The 24,661-nt window shown below is 39.5% G+C and overlaps 1 protein-coding gene across 1 annotated transcript in view; it reads left to right on the top strand.

Annotated features, from left to right (window-relative positions):
• LOC114433699 (ephrin type-A receptor 6-like) overlaps positions 1-24,661 on the top strand; it is a 38,033-nt gene that overhangs the window by 6,507 nt on the left and 6,865 nt on the right. Inside the window, exons 3-10 of the mRNA XM_028402350.1 lie at positions 7,141-7,269; positions 7,868-8,017; positions 8,100-8,261; positions 8,357-8,585; positions 16,412-16,567; positions 17,140-17,484; positions 23,734-23,858; positions 24,132-24,294. Of these exons, the coding sequence (XP_028258151.1) occupies positions 7,141-7,269; positions 7,868-8,017; positions 8,100-8,261; positions 8,357-8,585; positions 16,412-16,567; positions 17,140-17,484; positions 23,734-23,858; positions 24,132-24,294 (1,459 nt within the window). The remainder of the gene's footprint in view (positions 1-7,140; positions 7,270-7,867; positions 8,018-8,099; positions 8,262-8,356; positions 8,586-16,411; positions 16,568-17,139; positions 17,485-23,733; positions 23,859-24,131; positions 24,295-24,661) is intronic.

Genomic DNA, 24,661 nt, shown 5'->3' with positions numbered 1-24,661 from the left:
TTGCATGCTTTGCCATAAACAGAAGCTTGTTAAAAACAGTGAGCCCCATCGCCTTAAAAGAAATCACCAAATTTTTCCCAGTTTTGACCCAGATATTACTGCATGTCTTCAGCAAGCTGCCAAAAATAATGTTTACAGTCACTTTTCGGTGGTATGGAAAATGTCAAATTACAGCTCTTACTAGTATAGACAGTGTAATTGACTGTTGCTATGCTTTAAATGAAGACAGTATCAACTGAGACCCTGTCTGTGTCCAAGCACAGATGCAATTTGAGCTTTTCTGTGAGGTAGCTTTTCAAATTCACACTAGAAAAGCTCTGTGTCCATGTTGGAGCTCTGAATGCAGATTCTTCACAAAGAAAATAGGTTTTTTCAGAAAGACATGGGAATACTGTGGTGTATAAACACCCTCCGCAACTTTAGGATTTATGATTGCTGAGTGCACGTCTCCCTGCAGTAATCACATTACATTCATTTGACAGATGATTTTATTCAAAGCAGCATACAAAACACACATTCAAACCACTTTAGGAGCAAGAGTAAAATCCTTCACAACTGGAAGTGTATCTTGTCAAAGCAAATAACTTAAAGCACGATCAGTGCTTACATGTTTTTTTTAAATAAGACATGACTAAGTGTGAGCAAAAGATTTTTTGAGATGTGTTGGTGTACGCACGATTTAGGTTTATCCTGCTGGGATGACTCAGTTCATTCAGACAATGGTAATGGTAAAATGATATTTTTATCACTAAGTCAAAAGTTTGTATCAGCTCCCAAAAGAACCATTGCATAAGTTTTGGTTGTTACACAACCACGATGATCTTGAATAGCTTTTGGCTGTCATTGTTGAGCCACAGTGTTACTTCATCACAAAGAGGCAAGCTAAGTTACTTTAAGAAAAGCTCCCTTTAAACATGAAGGTTATCATTTATGTCTAATCATAATTATAAGTAGAAATTTAGATGCTTATATTATACGTATAGATACTTAAAGAGATAGCTCACCACCAAATCCATTATTCATATTTTCCTTTTGCAGTGCTTCATGCAGTGCTGTTATCCATCCAGATTGTTTTGGTGTGAGGTACAGGAAAACACTCAATAGCAAAGTGTCCGTATATGTTATCCATTGACTTGTTGCACAATTTTATATAAGACCAAGAAATAAATGTTTGGTTTTGGAGAGAAAATGTATTGTAATGTATAATATTTGCAACACACTGTCAAAAACAATACTCCTCTGCTACTAAGTCAATGTGCACAAAATTCCATGTAGATTGAATTTGTCCTTAATGACTTTGCTAGATTTCAGATCCTCTCTCTGGTTATGTCCTTCGTCTTGCACCTCTATTCGTAAATGAAATCACACTAAGCATTTAATACATAAAAGTCACATTAACCATCAAAAATAATATGTGTAAGAATGCACGCACAGCACTTTGGAAGTAAAGTGAGAGCATTTCTGAGATTTAAGGGATGCTAATAAAACTCCTGAAGCACTAGCAGCTTTGATTCAATAGTCTCTGGTTCTCCCTGCATGTGTTTGTTTTTATACAACGAATACGACGATGTTTATGTGCAATGAATACAAGCCTTTTAAAATATCAAGAGATTAAACAAATTTAATTGTGGCATATAATTCTCACAGGGATAAGCCAGAAGGTGAAACCCAGTAGATGTCATTCTTACAAATATTTCATCTGCGACCGAGCAGACATCAGCAATAACAATAATTTTTTTTCATGATGTTGTCTCTAATTTGAGATGCAAGGTGTAGTCGGGAATGTTTGTGCTTTCGGGCTATTATTAAAAGTGTAATAAATCCTGTGGAGCAAAACCAATAAATAGCAATACAATACTGAGTTATTTTCAGGGCCAAAATACCAATACTGAAAAAGCTTCTCCTCCCTTTCACACAGCCTAAACAGCTGCTATTGGGACCAACAATAACGCCATTAATTGGTTGAACAAAAAACACAGCAGAACGCCTCCACCTAGATCCACATCAAATCAATAATTCATCTAAACTACAGAGATTTAATGATATTTTCATAACACCCCTCTCTCTCTCTTCCCCTTTAGTCTGACAATGACAAATCGCCTTATTTTAATCAAAACCTCACACCTCTCCTCCTCAGGTTGAGTGCCTCCACCGTCATCAGCACTATCTGTCTATACAGTTTGTGTTTTCTTTACACTCTTAACATCTCAATACATACTGACATGAAATATTTACACTCGGACTAGAATTTCACCTGAAAGGGGGTCTTTTCTCTGCTGAACATGCTAATCACATTGATTTCTTGTCACTGTGTTTTGAATAGAGGACATTTTTGTCCAAAGGTCACTAAAGCCAAAGTCACTCACATACTCACCTGTGCAGAAACTGTTTGAAAAAGAATAAATAAAAGCATGACACTAAGAAAAAGGAAACATGTTCCTCTGCATATGACAGCTAGAACCCAAAATATTTTTCATCACGGGGGTCCGCTTATGTTTTTTCCAGCTCTGTGTTTTTTTATTCTGCAATTCTAGCAGCAGAGAGTTGCACGTTTAAAATGTGGTCTTTCTGAAACAAGCTGTTAGGCCCCACTGCATCAAAGCTCACATTCCTTGATTGGGAAACAATCTGCTGAGGTTACAAGCATCTAGTATTTGTAAACAGCGTTGGGCGTACAGTACTTGTAGCTGATAAAGACATGAGGAGTTTGGCCCACAGTGTGGTCAGCGTCAGTGCTACCTCAAAGTGACTGATATAATAGTGATAGTCCACATGTCTAATGTGTGTCTGTCCAATCAGCCTTAGGTGGTGCTTTTAGTATGTATATGTGGTTACACCAGGTGTGTAGTGTCTGAGGGTGTGAATGAAAGAATGAACCCAGTGGAGGCTTTTTTAAGACAGTCTCAGTTGGACACTCTCATGTACTCCTTTGATCTTAGGTCATTCTATTTGCAAAGAAAAGAAGGAAGGTTTATCTGCAGTCTGTCCATGGTCCAAGTTGAACCATGCTGCCTGTCATTACCATAAAAAAGCATAAGGTTGATATCTCAGTGTTGAAAACTACTGCTGTATCTGTATCTGCTGTTATTGTTGTCTGTAGCTAGTGCGTGTCGAATGTTGTTTTGTTTGTTTGTTTTGAAGGGACTTATCACTATGGTAGCCCAAAATGGCAGCAGCAGATGGGAAGATTTTGCCTCATAAAATGTTTAATGTAATGAAAACCTCGGTTTATAAGCCAATCTGTAACTAAACCTAGCTCTCTTTTGTAAAACCTTAACCTAAACACTAACTGTGCGTGACTAAGGAACCAATAATGATGCTTACAATGGTCCGTAGTCCTGGGTAACAGAGCACTGCAGGGTTCTGACCTTCTTCTTGCAGACTTTGGAGATTATGTCAGTCCCGTGGTCAGAGCTCTGAGAGGTCTGGTATATGATATGTATGATATAAATGTAACCATGTGTCATTTCTAGAGTAGGTGATTATCAAACAAATGTGCTATGTATTTTAGATGGTGTAAACCTATACTAACGTATGATTGAGATATTAAAGCAGGAATGATTCATATTGTCAATATTTTAGGTTGAAACTTGAGGCTAAATGCAAAAGTGCTCAGTGATGAACATGTTAAAGTGATTAATTAACACTTTTACTTTCCTTTTTTACATTGCCATCACCATTCTAATAACATTTGAGTCAGGTGTAGCTGAGGAAAGAAAACTGGAGGAAGAAAAGTAGTAAAACCAACTTCAGATGAAATAAATCTAAAGTTCTGGTTGTATAAGTGCAGAGAATATTATTAGAAAATAAATCTAGAATATATATTTAATTATGTAGCTTAATTAAGTACTTAACCACTTAATTGAACGCTGGCTCTAAAAACTTGTACATTGATGTACATTAAATATAAAATATCATTAATGAAGTTTGAAGGTAGATACAGGAAAGTTTTATTTGCATGCTGTGCAGCCATCTGCTGATGTGAAAGATGATCTTCATATCTGGGGGGTTGCACCAAATACTTTTTTCAGCAAAGAAAAACTTTATTAGCATCTTAGGCTGCTTGAAAAAAAGAAGAAATGTCAAAGCAATATTACAGTGTCTGAGCATCTCTGCACAATGCTCTGGCATCATGAAAAGGCTGAAAGTGTGTCTTAATGAAGTCTGTGTGTAGCTGTTACAAGCTGGCATCATCAGTTTGTCAACACATTTAAAGTAGGATGCAGTGGCACTAACCTGAGTAGACATACAGGGATTTACATGCACGTGGCGTAGTTGCTCAGTCCAGCTGCTCTGTGCTGTCCCTGCGTGCTGGAACATAAACAGGGTGTTAAAACTGATGAAAGTAGACACTTCAGCATCCAAATGAAACATGCAAAACATTTTATAGCTGATTTTGTTGTTTTTGTTTGTGTATTTAATGTGAAAATTATTTTCATTTTTTTGGGTTTAGCTGTATTTGCGCAGCATTTCTGGGCTAGTATTGCTCCACACATGCAATACTTTGTAACCTGAGCAGCTGCTGTGGGTCTGTCTACTTCAAGTCTCAACAAGTACTCTTGTGGTAAATTGTCATCCATGAGCAATAATCATGAAGTGTTCTGTGGCTTCCCCACCATCCTCTTCAAACAACCATCTGTATGCAGACAACAAAGTCATTTATTGCTGTGCTGCAAACATTGTGATAGGTGCACGCAAACAAGCAAAAGTCAATAACAGGATGCTTCACAGGAGCATGTATCAAGTATCAGTTTTTCATCATAGGGTCAGCCATAAACTCAACAGCAAGCACTTTTAAGGCATTGCACTCTCATGTTGCAACGTTAGTACATTAATTAGTTTTACACCTTCTTGTACTCAAAACCTGGTTTGGGTATATGCTACAGCCCGCTAAGCTCAGGACTAATAGGCAGAGCGATTAGTAGGTGCATATCTGATTGCCTCAGAGAGCGTGGGCTGCAGCTCATCTTTCAAACTTGGGTTTTTGCATTTGTTTCCTCTGCTCTGAACCATGCCACATCCCAAGGGTGCATTTTAGAACACTGAGGCACACAGAGTGACAAATCACCATTTTCACTTGTTTGTATGCATAATGGAACTCCAATTACTTAATGCTGATCTTATGCAAACCAGAAAGCCTCTTTTTTTAAAGGGTGCTTTGTTTCTGTTTCTAGTTCTGTAAGGAGGCCACTGGAAAACACACGGTTAATCTGTTGCAGAAACTCCCGTTTTAAAATGCATTTTCTCTCTAGTGCAGATTCACATTTGCATAAGAACTGATAGGCTCAATGGCAAAGCTCTGCAGAAGCAGTTAGCTAAACTTGTGAAATACAGTATGTATGATTTTTTGATTATTAATCATGCTAGCAGCAATTCCAGTGTGGCTGTGCTTGAAATATCTCTGCAACTATTGGATGGATTGCCATGGGATTAACATTCAACATTTAAAGCAGCTGATCAAATGATATATGGCAGATTAGACTGATTTCCATTGACACCCAAACTGACATCTAAACATCCAAAATGGTCTCTGCCCAAAACTAGACTGCCATCACAGAGGCTGGGGCTCATGTCTCATGTTTTTCTTAGTTGGGACAGACTATAGAGATATTTGTGATGATACCCCGGGGTCAATTTAACATCATAAAGGCATGAGCACAACACGTTTAGGAGGCCAGAGTTCCAAATGAAAGAGAGTGTGATTATGATTGATGAATCATTTGGCCCATGGGTGTCACCCAGAGCTTATTTAGATAAGATAGATAATTAATATAAGATTAATTGCTTTGCATACTCCAGTCAAGGTTAAAGTGCTTTTTAATAATTTATATTTGAGAACGCTCTACCTCTGTTGTTTCAATTGTCTGTACCAGTCCTTTTAGAGAAAAGAAAGTGTATGAATCACACTCACACTCATCATCAGCATGTAAACTCTGGACAATTTCCTCCTTAACACCCCATTTTGCAGATATCACAGGGACAGATTAACATAATGCAGGTACCAACATGGCTGCGTGTGAAATCTATAACCAGTCACAGAGTTTTCTTTTTAGCTGCATGTGCTTTCTTGTGACCTCCGTGCTCCAGCCTGTGACCGAGAAATGATAGTGTGCAATCACAGAGGAAGCTTCAGTCTGTTGCATCTTGAGGAAAACTGGGAGAGAGGAGGCCTTTACAAGAAGAGGGTTCATGGGCAGTGGTTCCACTTGAGTGGAATTCTGTTTAACTTTGTACAAAGTCAGGGGATTGACTGTGGAAATACAGCATTTTCAGAGCAGAATCATTGAGGCTGACATGACTTATGGCATTTGAAGGGTTTTTCAGCAGAACCCCTCACACAGGAGCAACAGAACAGGTTCATTTTGTGTAATCTCCAAAGACTGCATAGGGGAGTATTTTGGAGGGATTGCCAGAGTGACAGAACACCCACTGTGAGAAGCATCCCTTGGAGTCTGAAGCCTCTTAACACGGGGAGCTGTGTTTGATCATTTTTCTGAACACACTCACAACATGTCTGGTCAGCTATGTCAGACTCATGTCTCAGTTCAGTCTTCAAAATCATTTCACGTCTTCCGTACGTACTAATTAGGATGATGTTAATCTCTCCGCCCATGGCCTTGACTAAACAGAGCTGGGTTAAAGTGCGACTTCATGTTTTCATACTCTCGAGTTAATTACACATCCAGTTGTGTATAACCGGCCTAATCTCGCCTGCCCATGTAACACCACAGGAGCTGTAAGAAAAAAGTTCTGTCAATAAACGTTAGGGCTTTTGAAGCTCTGATCATCACACCGTTAAAGCGGAGCAGACAAATGAGAGGGTCTGGCTGATGCAACAGCTTGAAAATATTGGTAAAACTAAGTTGGTGTCTCTCACACGTCATGTTTCTATAGAAATTAAGTTTCACCTCAAGCAAAAGACAGACCACATTTTTATGAAACAGCTCTGTAACCAGATCATTCTTTGGTGCATTCATTATGATCGCAAAACACAGTCTGTCACATTAGTATATGCGATGCAGTCTTATGGACCAACACACTGAAATGATTCTTATTTTTTATACTCAAGGATTGCTCACTGTGTAGTCATATTCAATCTTTTTGCTTCCTGTATTTTTATTTTATTACTTTTTCTTACAGTGGGATGCTATCACAGAGATGGATGAGCAGAACAGACCTATTCACACCTTCCAGGTTTGCCACGTAATGGAGCCAAACCAGAACAACTGGCTGCGGTCGGGCTGGATCCAGCGGCAAGCTGCACAACGGGTCTGCACCACACATCACAACACAGTAACACTTGTCTGAATCATAAGTGGACGTGAAGATAGGTTTGTGGTTGTGACATTGTCTCAAGGTTGAGAAAAAAAAATCCCAGAGGGAATTCCATCCTCTATATACAGTAGAGAAGAAAAATGGCAGGTAGATGTACATTCTAGGAACAAAAAATACATAATAATACTGCAATTTGTAGAGGGCCTTATTTCCATTAAAGTCAATACAGAGTGGCTCAGAATAAATCAACGATGGAGCAGGATTTCTTCTTTATACATTGACTGGAGAACTTGTATCTGGCTGGACCGTCAGATTTTTAAATTACTTTTCAGTGAAGAAATGTTTATTTTATCACACATTTTTAATGGACTTGCCTATCCTTTTGACTGTCTTTTTCTCTGTGTTAGTTACTCCGTGGGTCACTGCTATGATTATTCTGCAGTTTAATTATGTATATCTTAATTATTAATCTTAATTGTTACAGTAATATGTATGTTATTATAAGAAATATGATCCAAACAGGATTAATGTAAAGACAGCATGCCGTTTATTCCTGTGATTATGATTATTATCCATCTGTGTTTTTACTCAGGTATATGTGGAGCTACGTTTCACCCTGAGAGACTGTAACTCCATTCCTTGGGTGTCTGGGACCTGTAAGGAAACCTTCAATCTGTTTTACCTGCAGACAGATGAGCCACTGCCTGCAGCCACCCGGTTTCGGCCTACTGATTATGCTAAGGTTAGTCAGTGGAACTGAAAAATAGGTGGTTGCTGTGCGGCTGGTATCATTCTACAGAAGTGTATCTGTTGGTGATTTTAAGGTGGACACCATTGCAGCAGATGAAAGCTTTACACAGACGGACCTTGGAGATCGTGTTCTTCGCCTCAACACTGAGGTCAGGGAGGTGGGACCAGTGACGATGAAGGGTTTCTATTTGGCCTTCCAAGACGTGGGAGCTTGTATTGCTCTTGTGTCTGTCAAGGTATGTGAATGACTGCATGTTGGGATGAGCTTCACTGAATGAAATTTAATTTCTTTCATAATACTGCAACATCCTGCTTTTCTTCTTCATATTAGGTGTTCTACAAACGCTGCCCATCAACTTTAAGGAACCTGGCTGCATTTCCTGACACGGTGCCGCATATGGACTCATCCTCTTTGGTAGAAGTGAGGGGCGCGTGTGTGGAGAACGCCGAAGAGAGGGACACACCCAAACTGTACTGTGGTGCTGATGGAGACTGGCTGGTACCACTGGGCCGCTGCGTCTGTAGCATCGGCCACGAGGAGATGGATGGTTACTGCCGAGGTAAGAAGTTGCTTTAGATGTTATTGGTGTGTGTTTGTGTGGTGTGTGTGTGTGTGCTAATTTTAGAGCAGTACACCTTAGTAAAAGTGCAGACACAGACAGGAAAACAAAGAAACAAGGAAGAGAAGAGGAGAAGAGAAGAGAAGACAAGAGAAGAGAGAACAGAAGAGAAGGCATTGCATCACACTAACAGATCTCCAGGGCCTCCCCAGCCATCTGCAGGAGTTTACAGAACTTAGTTCCCTCCCTCCCATCTTCTATCTTGCATCCTTGTCTGATCCTTTCTACCCACATTTCCCTTCATCCTTTCTCAGCTCCACCTCCCCTCTTCATCATCTCTTCTTTCACTTGCACTTTGTTTGCTCCTTATTCACTCCCCCGTCGTTCTTCTCCTTTCATTACTTCATTTTTAATTCACACTCCCACTCTCAAAGCCATCCATTTCTGCTATGAGATCATAAACAATCCAAATAGGATGAGATTGTGCATATCGCCCAGAGTTTTGTGACATTTGAAAATCATTACTTCTGCTCTCATGAGGACCTCTCTGGACTTTATGATGTAAAAGCAATGTATTGTAATATCATGCTGTTCGGGCTGGATTTGTAGTGTTTATGTGTATCTTGCTGTGAAGATAAATGGTAACATTTTACCATTTAACATTTATATAAAAACTTTAAATCTCAAAGCACTGATGAATTCCACAATGCCTACGTAAACGGATTTTTCCTCTTTGTTAATTAGTCGTATCAGCGTTAGGTAAAAATGGCCCATTGTCAGCTGAACAGATTAAAAAAAAAAGTTAAAGAAACTGTTGACTTGCTCCAGATAGTCTTTGGCCTGGTTTCTCAATTAGACTATGCAGACAGACTGGGGGCTATCTGGCTAATTGCCTTCATTTGTTAGTTTCACAGCTAATTTAGCTCACACCTAGTCTTTTTCCAAACTCTCTCACCCCTCTCTTTCATTTACAAGCCTCAAACGTACTCTTGTAATTAAGGCAGGAGCTAAATTGAGCCACACTGCATGATTACAATTGAAGTGCACTCTGTGCTACTTGCTACATTTTGCAGACTTAGAGCAGTCTCAGCTGGTTGGGGTGAAATTCATGTAGTACCCCTGTGGTGATCTGGTTACGCAGGGTATTACAGAGAGAACTCCAGCAGTCATTAGCACAGCTGATATGTAGGACAGGCTGTAATATCTCCTTTATTTGCTCCTCGGGTGTCATTTTTCTTTTTTATGTTCGTCTCTTTTATCTGCTTTTTATTTATCTTTTTCTCTTTCTCTCTCTCTCAATCATCTCAAGTTAAACAACACAGAAGCCTGTCAGGCGAGATTACTGATGAGACGGCAGCTTAGGAGCAGGACTCATGTTGTATCCCTCATGTATGTCCTACATCTATATACTCCCCATTCCTCCCGCTTGGGTTGACAGTGGTTGCTTCTCTCTGTAGTTGCAGCAGTGTCAAGTGGATGTTAGCAGCCGCTGCAATGAATGGGTCAGTAACTCTTGTAGCAGTAACCCACTTGGCACTGATGATATGGGCATTTGTTGTTTGTTTGTTTGTTTTGGTTTTAAGCCATACCGGCACAACAACCAAACATAAGCAGATAGATGCCTCGAAGCAATATTGTAGTAATTATACAGCATATGTGTATTCTGATACCATTTATTATGCATGAAAATAACCAGAACATTGAAGGTGTGTTTGTGTAGTAATGAATGTTGTAATGGTTCTAATTGGACCGTCAGACCTTGGGACAAAAACTTATCACACCATCTGCCACACCTCCGCTTATCACAGACTGTGTTGGTTATCATACATAATTCTCTCCCACATGATTATGTATGAGATGTATGAGGATGTTTCCAACCAATGTTTCAACATTTGGTCAGTTGGTACTTAAAAAAATGATTTATTATCAAAGTAAGTAATCAAACTACTGATTTTAGGGACATTGCTGCAGTGAGAGAGCTCAATGCACAGCAAATAGACCAAACACCAGCAAATAAGCAAAACAAATAACAAATACTATCAACAAATATTAACTCATACAACAGAAAGAGCACAGAAAGTGCTCATAACAAGCAAATACTGGCAACACATCCAAACTGAAAAATGTGATGGAAATGTTTCCAGGGACCTTACAGGTTAACAAAGCTGCTGTAATGATCAGTAGTAATGAAAATATTTATTTCAACATCCCAGGTCCTTGGATATCCTAGTATATAATCCTTGAAAACATTGCCATTGCGCTGTGATTTTTGCCTGTGTTGTATCTTTTTCTGGTAGTGTTGTCAGTATTTATCTTTTCACTCGTCATGTGCGATTTTCAGATTTGGTGTCTTATTTAGTTGCATGCGTTGTCTGAAATTGCAGAATTTTCCTGAGGGATCTCCCAGCAGTGGACATATAAACATAAAGTTAAGACTGTGTGAAAAGAAAAACTATATATTTTGTAAAAAAAAATCTTGAGCAGCTTTGTTCAAATGATTGCAGGCAGTTACATAAATACTAAAAAATTCAGCTCCTACTGTTACTTTTCTGGTGAGGTTAGGTTGCCCTGGGTTCTGTCTGCAGGGGACGTACGGACACAACACTAACATCGATCTTAACATCTCGCTGTTAGCCCGAAAAACTGCAAGTGCATTTCCCAAAATGGCTGTCTTTAAGAATCACCCTTTTCAGAAGCACGCAGCAGTGTCTGGAGTGTAGCGAACCAGAGGCTATGCTGTGATGGTTTGTTTTGTTGTGTTCAGAAACGTCAGGTTAAAGCACGCTTTGCTGTGGAATTCTCAAACAGCACCCTTATCACCGTTAGGTTAAAAGAGGTGGTCGAGAGTAACGTCACGTTATGATCTCATTATTAATGATTTATGGCTTTAATGATTTATGGACAATTATTTTTTTCCCTCATCAATAATTTCCATAGGTCTGATAGAACCTGTGCTGTAATGAAGACGTGCACTTTGCAAGTAGTTGCAGGAAGTTTAGGCATGAACTTGCGATGACTTCTGCTTTCTCCTCGTTTTCATTTTGGAACACTGCTTCAAAGGGTACTGTGATCAAAGCTGTCTGAGAGGCAGCATGGGGAAAGAGCAAAAGAGGGAGAAAGAGGAGAGAGAGAGAGAGAGAGAGAGAGAGAGGAAGAGACAGAATAGGGAAAACCCCAACGCTCCCAAATAGGAGCAGAGCTTGAACACGTCCATCTTTCCCTCCCAGCTGCCTAAACAAAGGCATCAGCGCTTATCAAACCCTGCTTTCCACCCCAATAGCATTCTGCCAGACTGTTCTGACATCTCAATCGAGTGCTTTATTATTCTATTCCTTTCATTCAGTGTCAGCCACAAGAGGATTACTCAGAGATAGGCTGGTTATATCATGACCTAGATAAGGCAACATCATAGTGCTAATGCTATTTGTTCCACATCCTTTCGTCACAGCACCATATTCAAAAGGAGGCAGTGAATTGCGGGGGAAGCTAATAGAGATGTCTCTGCAAATGTTGTCTTGAATCAAGGGTAGATGTTCAGGCAGGGCCAACAACCCACCAGCAGGATAAGTGATTACATTATCTGAGAATTCATGTGGTTTTTTTGTGATTATTTCGTCCTGCACTTCATAAAAAATGAACAATAATCCATAAGTTGATGTTAAGGAAGCAAATAAGCCATTTTCAGAGTTACACATACAGTCATCCATATGAGAGTGCCTCAGAGATTGACATTATTAAGCTCGCTGTCTGATTACTTCCAGCCTTCGAACTCATGACCCTAAATTGAGGTAAAGTGGAATAAGACGTGGGTAAATCAATATGTTCCTTCTTTGTATCTGAGCCACTGTGCCCCTCTTCTGTCCATTAAGGACTGTGTTTACTCTGGCCTCTAACGCAGCACCGCCAGACTAGAGCATCACTCATTCTCTGTGAACTTCCCATCTGCATATCAAAGCAGAGAGACCAGGGTAAACATAGTCTCTGGCTCCATCTGTTTCTGACAACGTAAAGCCAAAGCGAAAACTTCCAACCCTACACACCCAAACCACTCCAAACCTTACAGCTGGTGCGTCATTACAAGCCTGAAAATCTCCTTACCTCACCTCCTATCCTGTGGCCAAAGACACCACACTGTTTAATCAATATATTGTTTTTCATAGTTTGCTAATTAAAACACCTTTAATCAGACATCTGTGCTTTACACCATATTTTAGGTCACTATATTTGAAACCATTGCGGACAGTCCATTGCAAGAACACTAAAAGGAGACTGACAAACACTCCTGGATGGGCTTACAAGAGAGATAAGAGCCTACTGAGGGTTCTTGAAGGTTAACAGTATTTCAGGAGTTTTGAGGATAAAGACATGACAAAAACCCAAACTGATAGCAAACAAATTGAATCTCATAACATGTGTGTGTCTGTGTGTGTGTAGATGGTTTCAAACTTTTTGATTGAAATGTTGGTATGAGTATCATAATTGCTTTTTGGTGGTGATCTGCAGCTTATACTAAAAAGCAGGGAGCAGCTGGAGTTTCAAATGAATCTGTGTGTTTGTTGCCTTTGGCAGGACCTCCGCATAGGAGGAAAGTAATATCCATGTGAATGAGGTGCTGCAAAAATTGGAAGCTGGGTGACAAATTACTCTTCTCATTAGGAGCTAAGCAGCGGCGTGATTTTGTGGAGGATTCCTGTCTCTGTGTCTATCCTTCATCTCATCCCTTTTACATATCTTAATACTCAGTTCTTCTGTTTATGCAGATTGTTTTTTTTCTTTGTATCGCTACCATATATTTCTTTGCATGTCATCTGAAATTCAAAGTTATAGCAGTGCTCCTTCAGTATCCAGGAGAGCCTTGTGTTACAGGGTGTTACATTTCAGAGTCCTGAATGTATTAATCCTGTTAGTTGCCAATGCTACGTGTTTTCCCCCACACACACTTAATTGACAGCAAACACTAAAATGTAAAAGCTCAGACGATTCAATATTTGTACAACCATGAGCAGGAATTGATTTTCAAGAGTGGTCTGGTGCAATGCCATGGACAGAAGCACTTCAACTAAAATTTCACCAGCAAATGAAAAGAATATCCAGTTAGACCATGTGTTGTAAATAGTAACAACACATCCAAGCAGCGTAACTCTCCTGGAACCAGAGGCGTCTCACATATCGCTACTCTATTCCCATAAGAAGCTAGTTAATTAGCAGATAACTGAATTATATGCTATGTGATCTTACTGAAGTACACCTTGGGAGTTGTACTTAACTCTTTCCACCCTGCCAGTCCCTGTAGTGGGAGCTCTTTGTTATTAAAACACAACATCTTATTCTAGAATTCAAAGCAGCTTTTACCTATAGAGTCTAGGTTCCTCCTTTCTTGTTAGATGTCCTCCTCTAAGCAGCTTTTTCAGTTCTGTGTTTAGTTGTAAACAGGTGAAGCTGCTTGGAGTAGCCGTGAAATGTCTTTAAGGAGATCTAAGAAGTCCAGTTGCCCTGTTTCAAGCTCGTAACTGAGAAATGACTGTGAATCTTCATCGGCATACCTCCATTTTTATGTAGCTCTTTGCTGTTCTTCATCATGCTGATTCAACTCGGAGCATCTAAAATCCATCGGATCAAATCAGCGTACAGATGTCATTGAGATCTAATAAGTAGAAAATGAAATGGGATGAGTACAGCTCAAGATGTCTGATATATAATTTATACCAGTATGCCATTAAAAATGACGGTTTGCCAGAAATGTATACTGACAAGACAATTTTGGATTGCTGGGAAAAGACCGGCTTTCTTACATATTTCATTATTATTGATGACTTTAAAAGTTTATCTGGATCAGTGTCTGTGAGGTTGGAGCACCACCAGTGTGTATTTCTATCGGCTGAATGAACAAATGAACTGATGTTAAAGCTTTAGGTTGGTGGTTTAGTCTTCATCCCATCTTCCCCAGGGTTCTCCCAATCCGACATGTACACAGAGACACATCACATTAATCGGTATCTACATCTGTCCTGAATCCGAATGCTTCTGCATGACTACACATACAAAGAGCAATTTAATTCAGTTTACTTTATTTCACCAGGATTATCCATTCAGTAACAGCAATCCTGCACCGCGCGTCTTGTACTGGGGTCGCAGCTGGACGTCATTCATATGGCACAGTGTGAAACCATATGATAAAAACAACTAAAGTCTACAGAAGGATTAAAGAGGCAGTGTGCCTCATTGCATCTGACAATAAAAGAAAGAATGGAAATAAATGAGGCTGACTACTGCATCTTCCTGCGCGCTTTTTCTAACTTAATATGGGAAAATATTAAAATGTTGATCTGATAAATTCCTCGTGGCTGTCTGCCAGTCAGTCTTGATTGAATTCCTCAGCATGCTACCTTTTTGCTCTGTCATTTCATTGTCTGTTTTATAACCGGCATATTTATTTACTTAATGTTTAAAATCATTATCCCACCCACACATGTATATTTCCAGTTAAATTACTTTGCAATAAAACGATCTCTAAATTCCCAGAATATTAAATGACTGGCACTATTAGTGCTTTATTCTTCTTTGCCAAGAAAAGTCTGGAAAGAAGGAGGCAATCTGAAATGGTTCTGCCATCTTCTGATAAGCCTTAAGGGAAAGAGCGACGGAGAGGGGAAGCAGGATGACAGATGGGAAAAGAAAATATATTGGAATAAAGATTAAAAACAAGAAAAGGTGAAAATGGTGGCAGGGCAAAACAGTTGGAGGAAAAAAATTGAAAAGATAAGGGGTTGGTTAAGTTGATGGAAAGGAAAAAAAAATTGGAAGGTAAAACTGGAGCAAGGTGAAAGTGAACTGGTGTAAGGATGGAAAAGTGAGAATACCAGTCAGCAGATTTGAACCATGTAAGTAGATGGAGGTTTTTGAGTGACAGCAGGCTGTAATTACATTGTCATGACGCTTTATTAGTGTTGTAATAGCACCACTTTTACTTTTGCAAATAAACTCCTAAATTACAAATACAAAATTAAAGCATGTATATTTCTGCTTTACATTTACATTTACAGCAATTTTTATGCTATTGAGTGAGGTAATTATATTTCAAGTCATATTATTATTTGGTCACTTTTTGTCTGGGGAAATTGAAGACTTATTTTCAGTTTCTGTGCCATTATTTTGGTTTACATAGTAACCGTAGTAATCCAGCCCACACTAGCTTCACACAGCCTTTCTAATTGCCTATTTACTTGGAGTAGTACTGTTGTTTTCCTGGTGAGGATGAGCTAGTGTGAACACATTATTGTATTCTTAGATGAACTGATTAGATTTTGGCAGTCAAATGTCACTGACTTCTCGCACAAATCTCTAATAGAGAAATATTATCTGATATATCTGATATCTATAAGGTCGAAGGTCTGATAATTTTCCAGAAACAAAACAATGGTGCTCATCGTCATCTTTTTTTGCCCTTTGTGACATTTTGATTGAACTTTGTCACAACACTAACATTTTAAAATTGAATTTCTCCAAGACACCGCTGTTAAAACATGGTGATTTCCAAGCTAACATTATTTAACAATTCTCAAAGGTGGGATTTATTGTTTTAATTTATTTAACAGATTTTTGTTTTGTGACTTTGAATTCAGAAAAAAAAGCTTTACAGGTGTGTGCCTCTTTCTTAGTGAGCTAATAAGAAGGTGACAGTGATCCATAGTACCTTGGGAAATAAGGTCAGACCACAGGTGAGGAGAGAAGCAGCTGGAGTTTTGAATTAAATCTATGTGTGCTGATGGAAATGCATTCGTGTGAGAAGCACTAACGTTTTTTTTATTATTATTATTTCCCTCCAGCATGTAGGCCTGGCTTCTTCAAGGCATTTGCCGGGAACACTAAATGCTCCAAGTGTCCGCTGCATAGCTCCAGCCATGACCAGGCCGCCACTATCTGTCACTGTGAAAAAGGCTTCTACAGGGCCATCAAAGACCCATCCACAATGGCTTGTACAAGTCAGTATAATACACATTTTTATTGCAATACAGTCATTTGTAAGACTTCACATTTCTGTTGTTCTTAAAGGCTACATTTAAACACAACCTTAAACATCAAACAGATTGTTATGTATGTTGTGCTTCATTCATCTGTATTGAGATTTCTGGAAGTTGTATCCATGAAATTGATGACTAGCATGCTGGAGTGAATCACTTAGAGCACCGCCAGAGGTTACCACCCACACGCCTACACACTGATATATTCAAAGACACACTCACTTCTCGTTTCCTTGCCAAATCAGATATAGTGAAAAAAAAAATTGAACTGTGACACTTTTATCCTAGAAACTGACACAAGCATTTGGAATGAGATGCAGCAAGATATGTTGAAAGCCAACCGCCCACACACCAACACAATGAACGCACATGCCAAAGATTCAACTTATTATTAGTGGTTGCATACTTATATGTAATTCTGGTGATCATCAATCTACTTTTGCTGCCTTAACTTCAGGGTAGCATGGCTGGTGTGACCCGGAGAAGACATAAGTTATTAGTTTTTGTCTTTTTGTGTTTTTTTTTCTCTGCAGGGCCTCCATCTGCTCCTAGGAACCTGGTGTCACTGATCAATGACACGGCTCTCTTCTTGCAGTGGATGCCTCCCAGTGACACAGGAGGCAGGAAGGACATCACCTACAACATCCTGTGCCAGCGCTGCGATGAAAGTGACAGTATGGTGACACAGTGTGAGCCGTGTGAGCCTGACCTGCACTTCATCCCCAGGCCTCTTGGTATAACGGGTACCTCTGTGGCAATATTAGACTTTGCAATGCACACAAACTACACCTTCCACGTAGAGGCCGTAAATGGTGTTTCTGGGCTGGGCGTGGCTGCTCGCTCGCTGGCAAATGTCACCGTCACTACACACAAAGCTGGTGAGTTGCAGAGTTCTTGTTCCCTTTAAGAACTTGTCTCAGAAGTAAGCTCACCTATAGCAACCTTGCAAACATGATTCTCATCCAACTCACCATATTTAGCTTTTAAATATTAATAAAGACTGAATTTATGCCCTTATGCATGACCTATACTGTTACATAATAGCTGATTCATACCCTATGCATACTGTGTGCATTGCAGCATGGTGAAGGTGGAGATATTTATACTACAGTATTGGGGGTGGATAGTGTTTTTCATCTGCTTAGATTTCCTGCCTAAGGACCACAGTGTCTCAGTCCACTTTAAACTGGTGATAATGTCCAAGCACTCTGACCTGAACCTACCCCTCATTAGCAGGACCCAGCTGACCGGAGGTTAACTCCAGCCACCGGTCCACAGGGAAGCAGCACCTGAGATTTAAATGAGAATAAATAAGAGACCCAAGGGGAAACCTGGACCTCCTATTTTAAGGCTAAGAATATTGATGGAATAATTGATGGAGAAGGTAGAGATGAAGCAAGGGATGAGAGTAGATTAATAAATTATACTTAAATGTGTGAGCACATTTTTTCTTCTTTCAACATGCACAGTAAGCTGGTGATGGGATGAAATTCTGATGAGCACAGAGCTGAGTCTTATTGCTATTGCCATTATCTGTGGCTTTCATATGAAAGTGGGTACATCTGTGTAAAATCACTCTGGTGTGTAATAATCTAAATTAATAGTGGTTTGAAAAATGTAAACAATGAGGGATATCCCAGTCAATCCTTTGGATGCCATTCCACATTAAGTCCTTGAATATCAGCTTCTTCCTAATGAGAAAGAGAACAGAGACAAACCAGCATTCATTAAGAAGTGAATCTCAAGGTCGTGCTCATGAACATGAAAGTATGTGGCATTTTAAATGATTTTTTTTTGTTTGGCAGCGCTTCCTGTCACTCAAAGCAGTCAACATGTGTGTATTTACGAGTGGTATAATATTTCACTCACTGGTACTGTTTTTGTTAGTCCTACTGAGTTTATTAATTTGTTTACTATAAGGAGCATTATTATTAGATATTGTGGTGATCAAGAGTCTGCAGGATTAATTTTTGGTCCAAAGCAAAGTCTAAAACCATCCTTCCACCCATTTTCTTAACTCTTATTGTGCTGTAGTACCTATCCGTATCCCAGCCGTGAATGGGTGAGCAGGGTGGTTCACCCTAGACAGCTTGCCAGTCTATCTAATAGAGAAAGTTAAAGAAATTTCAGTCTAGACCAAAAAGCAACATATCATGGTTATTCTGGTGGTGATTCAGATCAATCCATGTTGACAGTACAATATGAAAGGTAGAATCCAGCAGCTTCCTGTGTCAGAGGCAATAAGATGCTATGAGAATAGCAGCATTAATAATCTGGCTGTTTAGTGGTAGCAGTCCAGACTGAGATGGTGAAGTGGGAAAAATGTTTAATATTTGTTGTCAAGTATTTAGCTTTGAAGTGTAATTTACAAGTATTAAAATTTTCTAAATATCTTGTTGTAATTTTCCACCAGACTTTTTAAGCATTTAATGGCTCTTAGCAGAGAATTTACTGACTCAGTTTGTAGTGGATGGATGTTAAGTCAGTAAAACATGATTCTAGTTAGCGTGCCACTCTCACGTTCATGCCTCAGTCATTTCTCGTGGCTAATTCCTCTTCAGTATACAGTAAGAAATATTGTACTGAAGTACTATTTTTAGAAATGAAATATGTACTCTGATAGGCTGTCATCATGGAAACCAGATGTCAGGTGTAAATGTGTCACTTCATACCCATCGCCCTGGCAAAGGCAGCTAGACTGATGGGAGGAAGTTGGAATGCAAAATAATCTGTGCAGAGGAGGAGAAGCAGCCTGTGGGGATGTTCCCATTAGGATGTTTAGAGTGGATTAACTTGTCAAACTGGCTTTCCTCAGTAGACACACACAGTCAGGCACATAGGCAAAAAAAGCAGGCAAACAAATTACACACACATGACATTTGCACACACGTGCTTCAGAGACATGTTTTCTTATTATTATATAGTCTCTATAATTAATCTAAAGTTTTACAATATAGAAGGATCCTAGTGCTTAGTACTGCTTTTTCACAGTTATATAACTATCTTGCACATTTTATTTTATATTTATTTAAAATGTGCACAGAAGCTCAACATACAAATGAAAAGATAGCACAATGAAAGTGTCTTTCTTTTGACAGTACATGGTCAGCAAATACAACACAACAAAATAATACCAAAACAAAGACAAGAGTATTTTGACCACATTGCATTCAGTTTGAATGCATCGTCTATCCATATAATACTCTACAAGGCAAATATGGTGTGGTGCTGTTTATCCATCTGTCAATATTTGAAACCATTTTGTCTTGTACAGGGTTTACTGTGTTTCGCCAGGGCTAACAAAAAGAGACAAATAACCATCCACATTCACGTGGACTGTTTAGAGTCCCCATGTTAACTGGGGAATGTGGGAGAAAGCCAGAGAAAAACCCACACAGGAACAAGAAGAATGTCCATGGGCTTGAACCAAGAACCACCTTGCGGTGGGGCAGCAGTGCCAGCCACCACCGCGCCACCCCATGGTGTTGTTGCACAAGCAATATTAAAATTATATTAAATCTCTTCAAAAGCTTAAACATTCCTCGAATAATTCAAAACAGGAAATAAATCGAAATGGCTCTCGGAGGTGAGAGAAATGCTTGTAAATCTGTTTGTCAAAACGTCTGTTGGGCTGAACTGCTTCACTGCCAATTATTGCAGATGCTGCAAGGTGATTCATATAATTGACTGTGATATTATGCCAATGATGAAATAATAACCAATCAAGAGCAGAACTAGCAGAGAAAGGGGGTGGGGGTCTTCTCTGTTGGCACGCTCTGGTAATATATTAATCAGAATTACTCATAATTCCCTTTCTGGATCGCCTGTGTGTTTAACCAACCTTGATAAGTGTTAAAGCAGGATGCAGTCACTTCCATTGCCTGTGGTGTGACATAGGAGCTCTGCAGTATTATATATAGTATATTTGTGGATACCCATAAAACACCAGTAAGTGGCTTTATGTGTGTACTATCCTCCGCAATTAATCTGCTGCTTTCTGATTTTCTGATGAAGGTCATAAACTGTTGTCCTCTCCAGGCATATACCAATGCAGAGCAGAGTGAGTAGGATGATCACTGTCTTTAAATGTGCAGAGTGAACTGCACTCTGCTCAGAATATGCTGTAGTTGTTGCTCAGCAGAGCATTTCCTACCAACGAGTCCTCCCACAAAGTTCACTGCAGTGTTCTGCGAGGAGGCACAGAAATCAGTGCATGTGTGTGTAAGGTGCTTGCTGCACAAAGAAAAAAATACTCCTACAACAGGAACATGAGCTACAAATATCACACTGATTAAAATAAATCCTTATGTTGAAAGAGAGAGCAGAGGCTGAGCGTGTTGACTGTGAGTGTTTGGTCTACAGAAACTGCCTAGAAGACAAACAACCTTAGCTGAAATAAGTGAAATTAATAATCTAATAGTTTAAATAATAAAATCAATGTGGATTTATGCACACTGCATCTTTTTTCCTCCACTGTGCACATTTTACTCGTGTTAATCACACATACGGCTGCTTAAAATGGCCGTCTGAAGCGGATCCCTGCTCAGTCCTTGACTGGAATGAAAACCCCATTGATAACACAGCACATGCAGCCCTGCTCTGTGCTGCCCCTGAGAGCAGAGCTGTGTGTGGAAACCATCAACCAGTTGAACGAACAGTTATGTTTACACAGGAATCTATACCCCCTGGGAGACAGGAGTTGACACCCAGCGTCTGGAAGGAGGTAGGAGGCAGGATCCCAGCCGGCTTTGGCCAAAGGGCTGCCAGTTAATTGGCTGCATTTTTACTAGTTTTTAAAATTGGATAAATATAAATATTATGTATGATTATGATCATATGAGAAAGGACACAAACCCCCTTGTGTGAAAGACGCTAAGGTTTAGTACCACCATCCTCTGCACCACCTCTGTGAATCCAACTTCCACTGACCTGGGAATAATATTTAAATTTGACTGCCCAGGAGTACAAGCACATTTAGTGCATGTTAAACCTAAATAAACTGATGTTATTTAGGTTTCACTTTATTTACTTCCCTTAACATTGTTTTTTTTTTTTTTTTCAAATTCCAGGCTAACTTAAATATTCTTTCTCAGATTCCGTTTTAACGACACAATAACAGGTCACACAAAGTTCTAACATGCAAAATTCACACGTGAATGTTTCTACTGTTTTGTGGTGTCCTGATTCAGGAGATTTTCTCTCTCTTACTCTCTCTTCTTTCTTTTCCTCCAGTGGATTCTCTTCTGTTTTCATCCCCCCTTTGCTCTGGGAATAAGACTGAATTCTATTTATATGCTCAGATGCTGGGGAGATGCATCCTCGTGGGATTTCTTTACAGCTCCCCCCGTTCATTCTCTCTCTCTCTTCTTCCCTCTCTGTCCTTCCTTTATCTGTTTGAGCATCCATCATTGAGGGTTAACCTAGTTTTACATGTTGCCAATACGCCAACGTGGTCTTATAGATTCTTGATTATCCTTTGCTGTGTGGACTGTGATTAAAGTGTAATGACCATAATTGTTCTCTTTGAGTCACTCGTCCATGGCGGAAAGTATCGAAACAGCAGATTGAATTAAACCTAAAATAGCTTCTTGCATAAGAGAGTAGAGGGTTTTGAGAGAGTTTCCCCACTTTGGAAAAATGTCAGTAGAGAGAGAGAGAGAGAAACTCTAGCTGGTTGCCTCACATACAATAATATCTTCCCATCCTAACATGCATTCATACCTTCTAAGTGGGTTATGTCGTATCTGCCTGGTTACAACTGAAAAACACTTTTCCTGATCATATTTATTGACACAATTCTCTATTTCGGGTTCATTTACAAGAACATGCAATCATACATTTACTTGCATCACATGAAATAACCTTGGATACTCATATTTGTTTGTTTTGATCCATTTTGGACATTTTCTAGGCACTAAAGTACCTTATACAGCACCATTTCATGGTTTATATGCACCCTCTATGACGCTGTTTTGTGTCAGGAACCTATAAGTTTGTACACTGTAACTTGGACACACCTCTAATTTGCATATTTGCCCCTTTAAGTGTATATTTTTTGCAGGCGTCTCACTTTTATGTGCACCACTTCTCTTTCAGTTCTTTTTTTTGTTTGAGCGGCTGCTCTGTGAAACGTTGTGTTTGGGCTGAGCTGATGTGGCTTTTTGACAAGATGAGAGTTAATATAGTGACACATCACCTCTCTAAACGGCCTCATCCAGTCTCTCTGTATAGAGTAAGTTATCTACTTCTCTGAGCACAAGGACGGCTTAAGACATCAATCTGTCGCTGAATTGGTATTCCAACAATGATCTCCCAAACAACATGCTCAACAACAGAGGGACTGGATCTATTAGTTTGCCAAAATCATATTCTGTTCAAGCAGAGGCTTTATGAATAATTGATAGTAAATATTTGAATCTCTGCTAGGTGATTTTATGATGTGCTCAGCAGCCTTGTTGTGAAATATTCCTCCAAATTCAGCAATAATGACAAAAATGATAAACAGTTGCTGTATATGGAGGGTTGGTTAACAAAAATGTTTTTCACAGGCTCCACATTCTGCCTGGGCCGGACAGTTTAATAGTTGTTTCTTGGCCTTCCTTCCCCTCCCTCGGGTATTCCTGTGATACTGAAACTATTTCTTCTCCTAACCACCAAAGTTGTTACATTTCTCAGAGGCTGCTTTACTTGGGATTGCCTGCTGGTTTGTTTCAGATGTGTGTTTTTGCTAGTTGGAACTTTTGCAACTTTTTTTTGTTCAGTGCTGATGTCTCTCTTCTGATGACTGAAGACACTTTTGAAATGTGTTTTGCAGTACTGCCCCCTAAACTCGGTGGAGTTCACTGCAGTGAGAAAATGTATGGGATCACTTATATGTGCTCAGTCCACTGGGTGACTCTGAGTTTCTAAACCTTACTACACATTTGTCTTTTTTCTTTTTGGCTTATATTGTTCTGTCTCTAAACATTTGTATCAAAGTCTTTGACACAAACAACAGAACTTTACCAGTGTGTCCAAGACCTGATGCTGTTCGTGTATTGTTTTTGAAAGTGTTAAAAAATGTTCACAGTTTGCAATGACTGCTGACTCAAATCCCTGCTGCCTCTTGCCTCTGCCTGCTTTCTCAGGTCCTGCTCTGGTGGGTGTAGTCAGGAGAGACTGGGCCTCTCAAAACAGCATCGCCCTCTCCTGGTCAGAGGTGGAGCCGCCGCCTTCAGACATAGTAGACTATGAAGTCAAGTACTATGAGAAGGTAAAGTCCTTTATATTATGTGCATGTATCTTCTTTGCTTAGTTGCAGATATTTGAGCAGTGAATTGCATCACAAGGGATTACATACACACCGAGCAATTACAGCATTGTTGGCTTTCAGAGACCCAAAAATAACAGTGGAATATCTGTAGTATGTTGTTATCTCTGCTTTGTTCACCATCTGCTCTGATAGTTAATAGGTTAAAAAAAAGTATGTGTTTGGCATAATGTGCTTTCCTTTATCATTCCTGTCAATCTATTTCTGCTTTTCCAGGAGCAGGAGCAGCTGAGTTACTCGTCAACACGTACCAAAACCCCCAGCGTGGTGGTAACAGGCCTCAGACCCTCCACTGTTTATGTCTTCCATGTGCGTGCTCGCACTGCTGCTGGCTACACGGCCTACAGCCCCAACTTTGAGTTTTCAACTGCAGCCGAGGGTATGAGTGCAGTGGATGGGCATGTTGGAGTTGTAGACTTGTTTGTTTGTGTATTTGCTATTCACACTTTTAGTGTATAAAACAATGCACAGGAGTGGAAATGAGTAAGCTAAGAGATGTGGAGGCATCCATGTTAGATTAAGTTTAAGATTAAGATTAAGAAACCTTTATTAGTCCCACAATGGGGAAATTGCATTTTTGCAATGGCATACAGACAGCAAGGGATAAGTTAAAAAAAAGATATGTACATTATAAAATAGACTACTAATAAAAAAAAGATATATACATTAATCAACAACCCTATAGAATCATGATATGGTCATTCTTTGCTGAGGATCAGTGAAACTCATCAGTGTTTCTTCAGGCG

This window comes from Parambassis ranga, chromosome 3 (assembly GCF_900634625.1).
Source record: "Parambassis ranga chromosome 3, fParRan2.1, whole genome shotgun sequence".
NCBI classification, from domain to species: domain Eukaryota; kingdom Metazoa; phylum Chordata; class Actinopteri; family Ambassidae; genus Parambassis; species Parambassis ranga.
The sequence above is the reverse complement of the archived record's forward strand: the minus strand, read 5'-3'. Positions and strand labels throughout refer to the sequence as shown.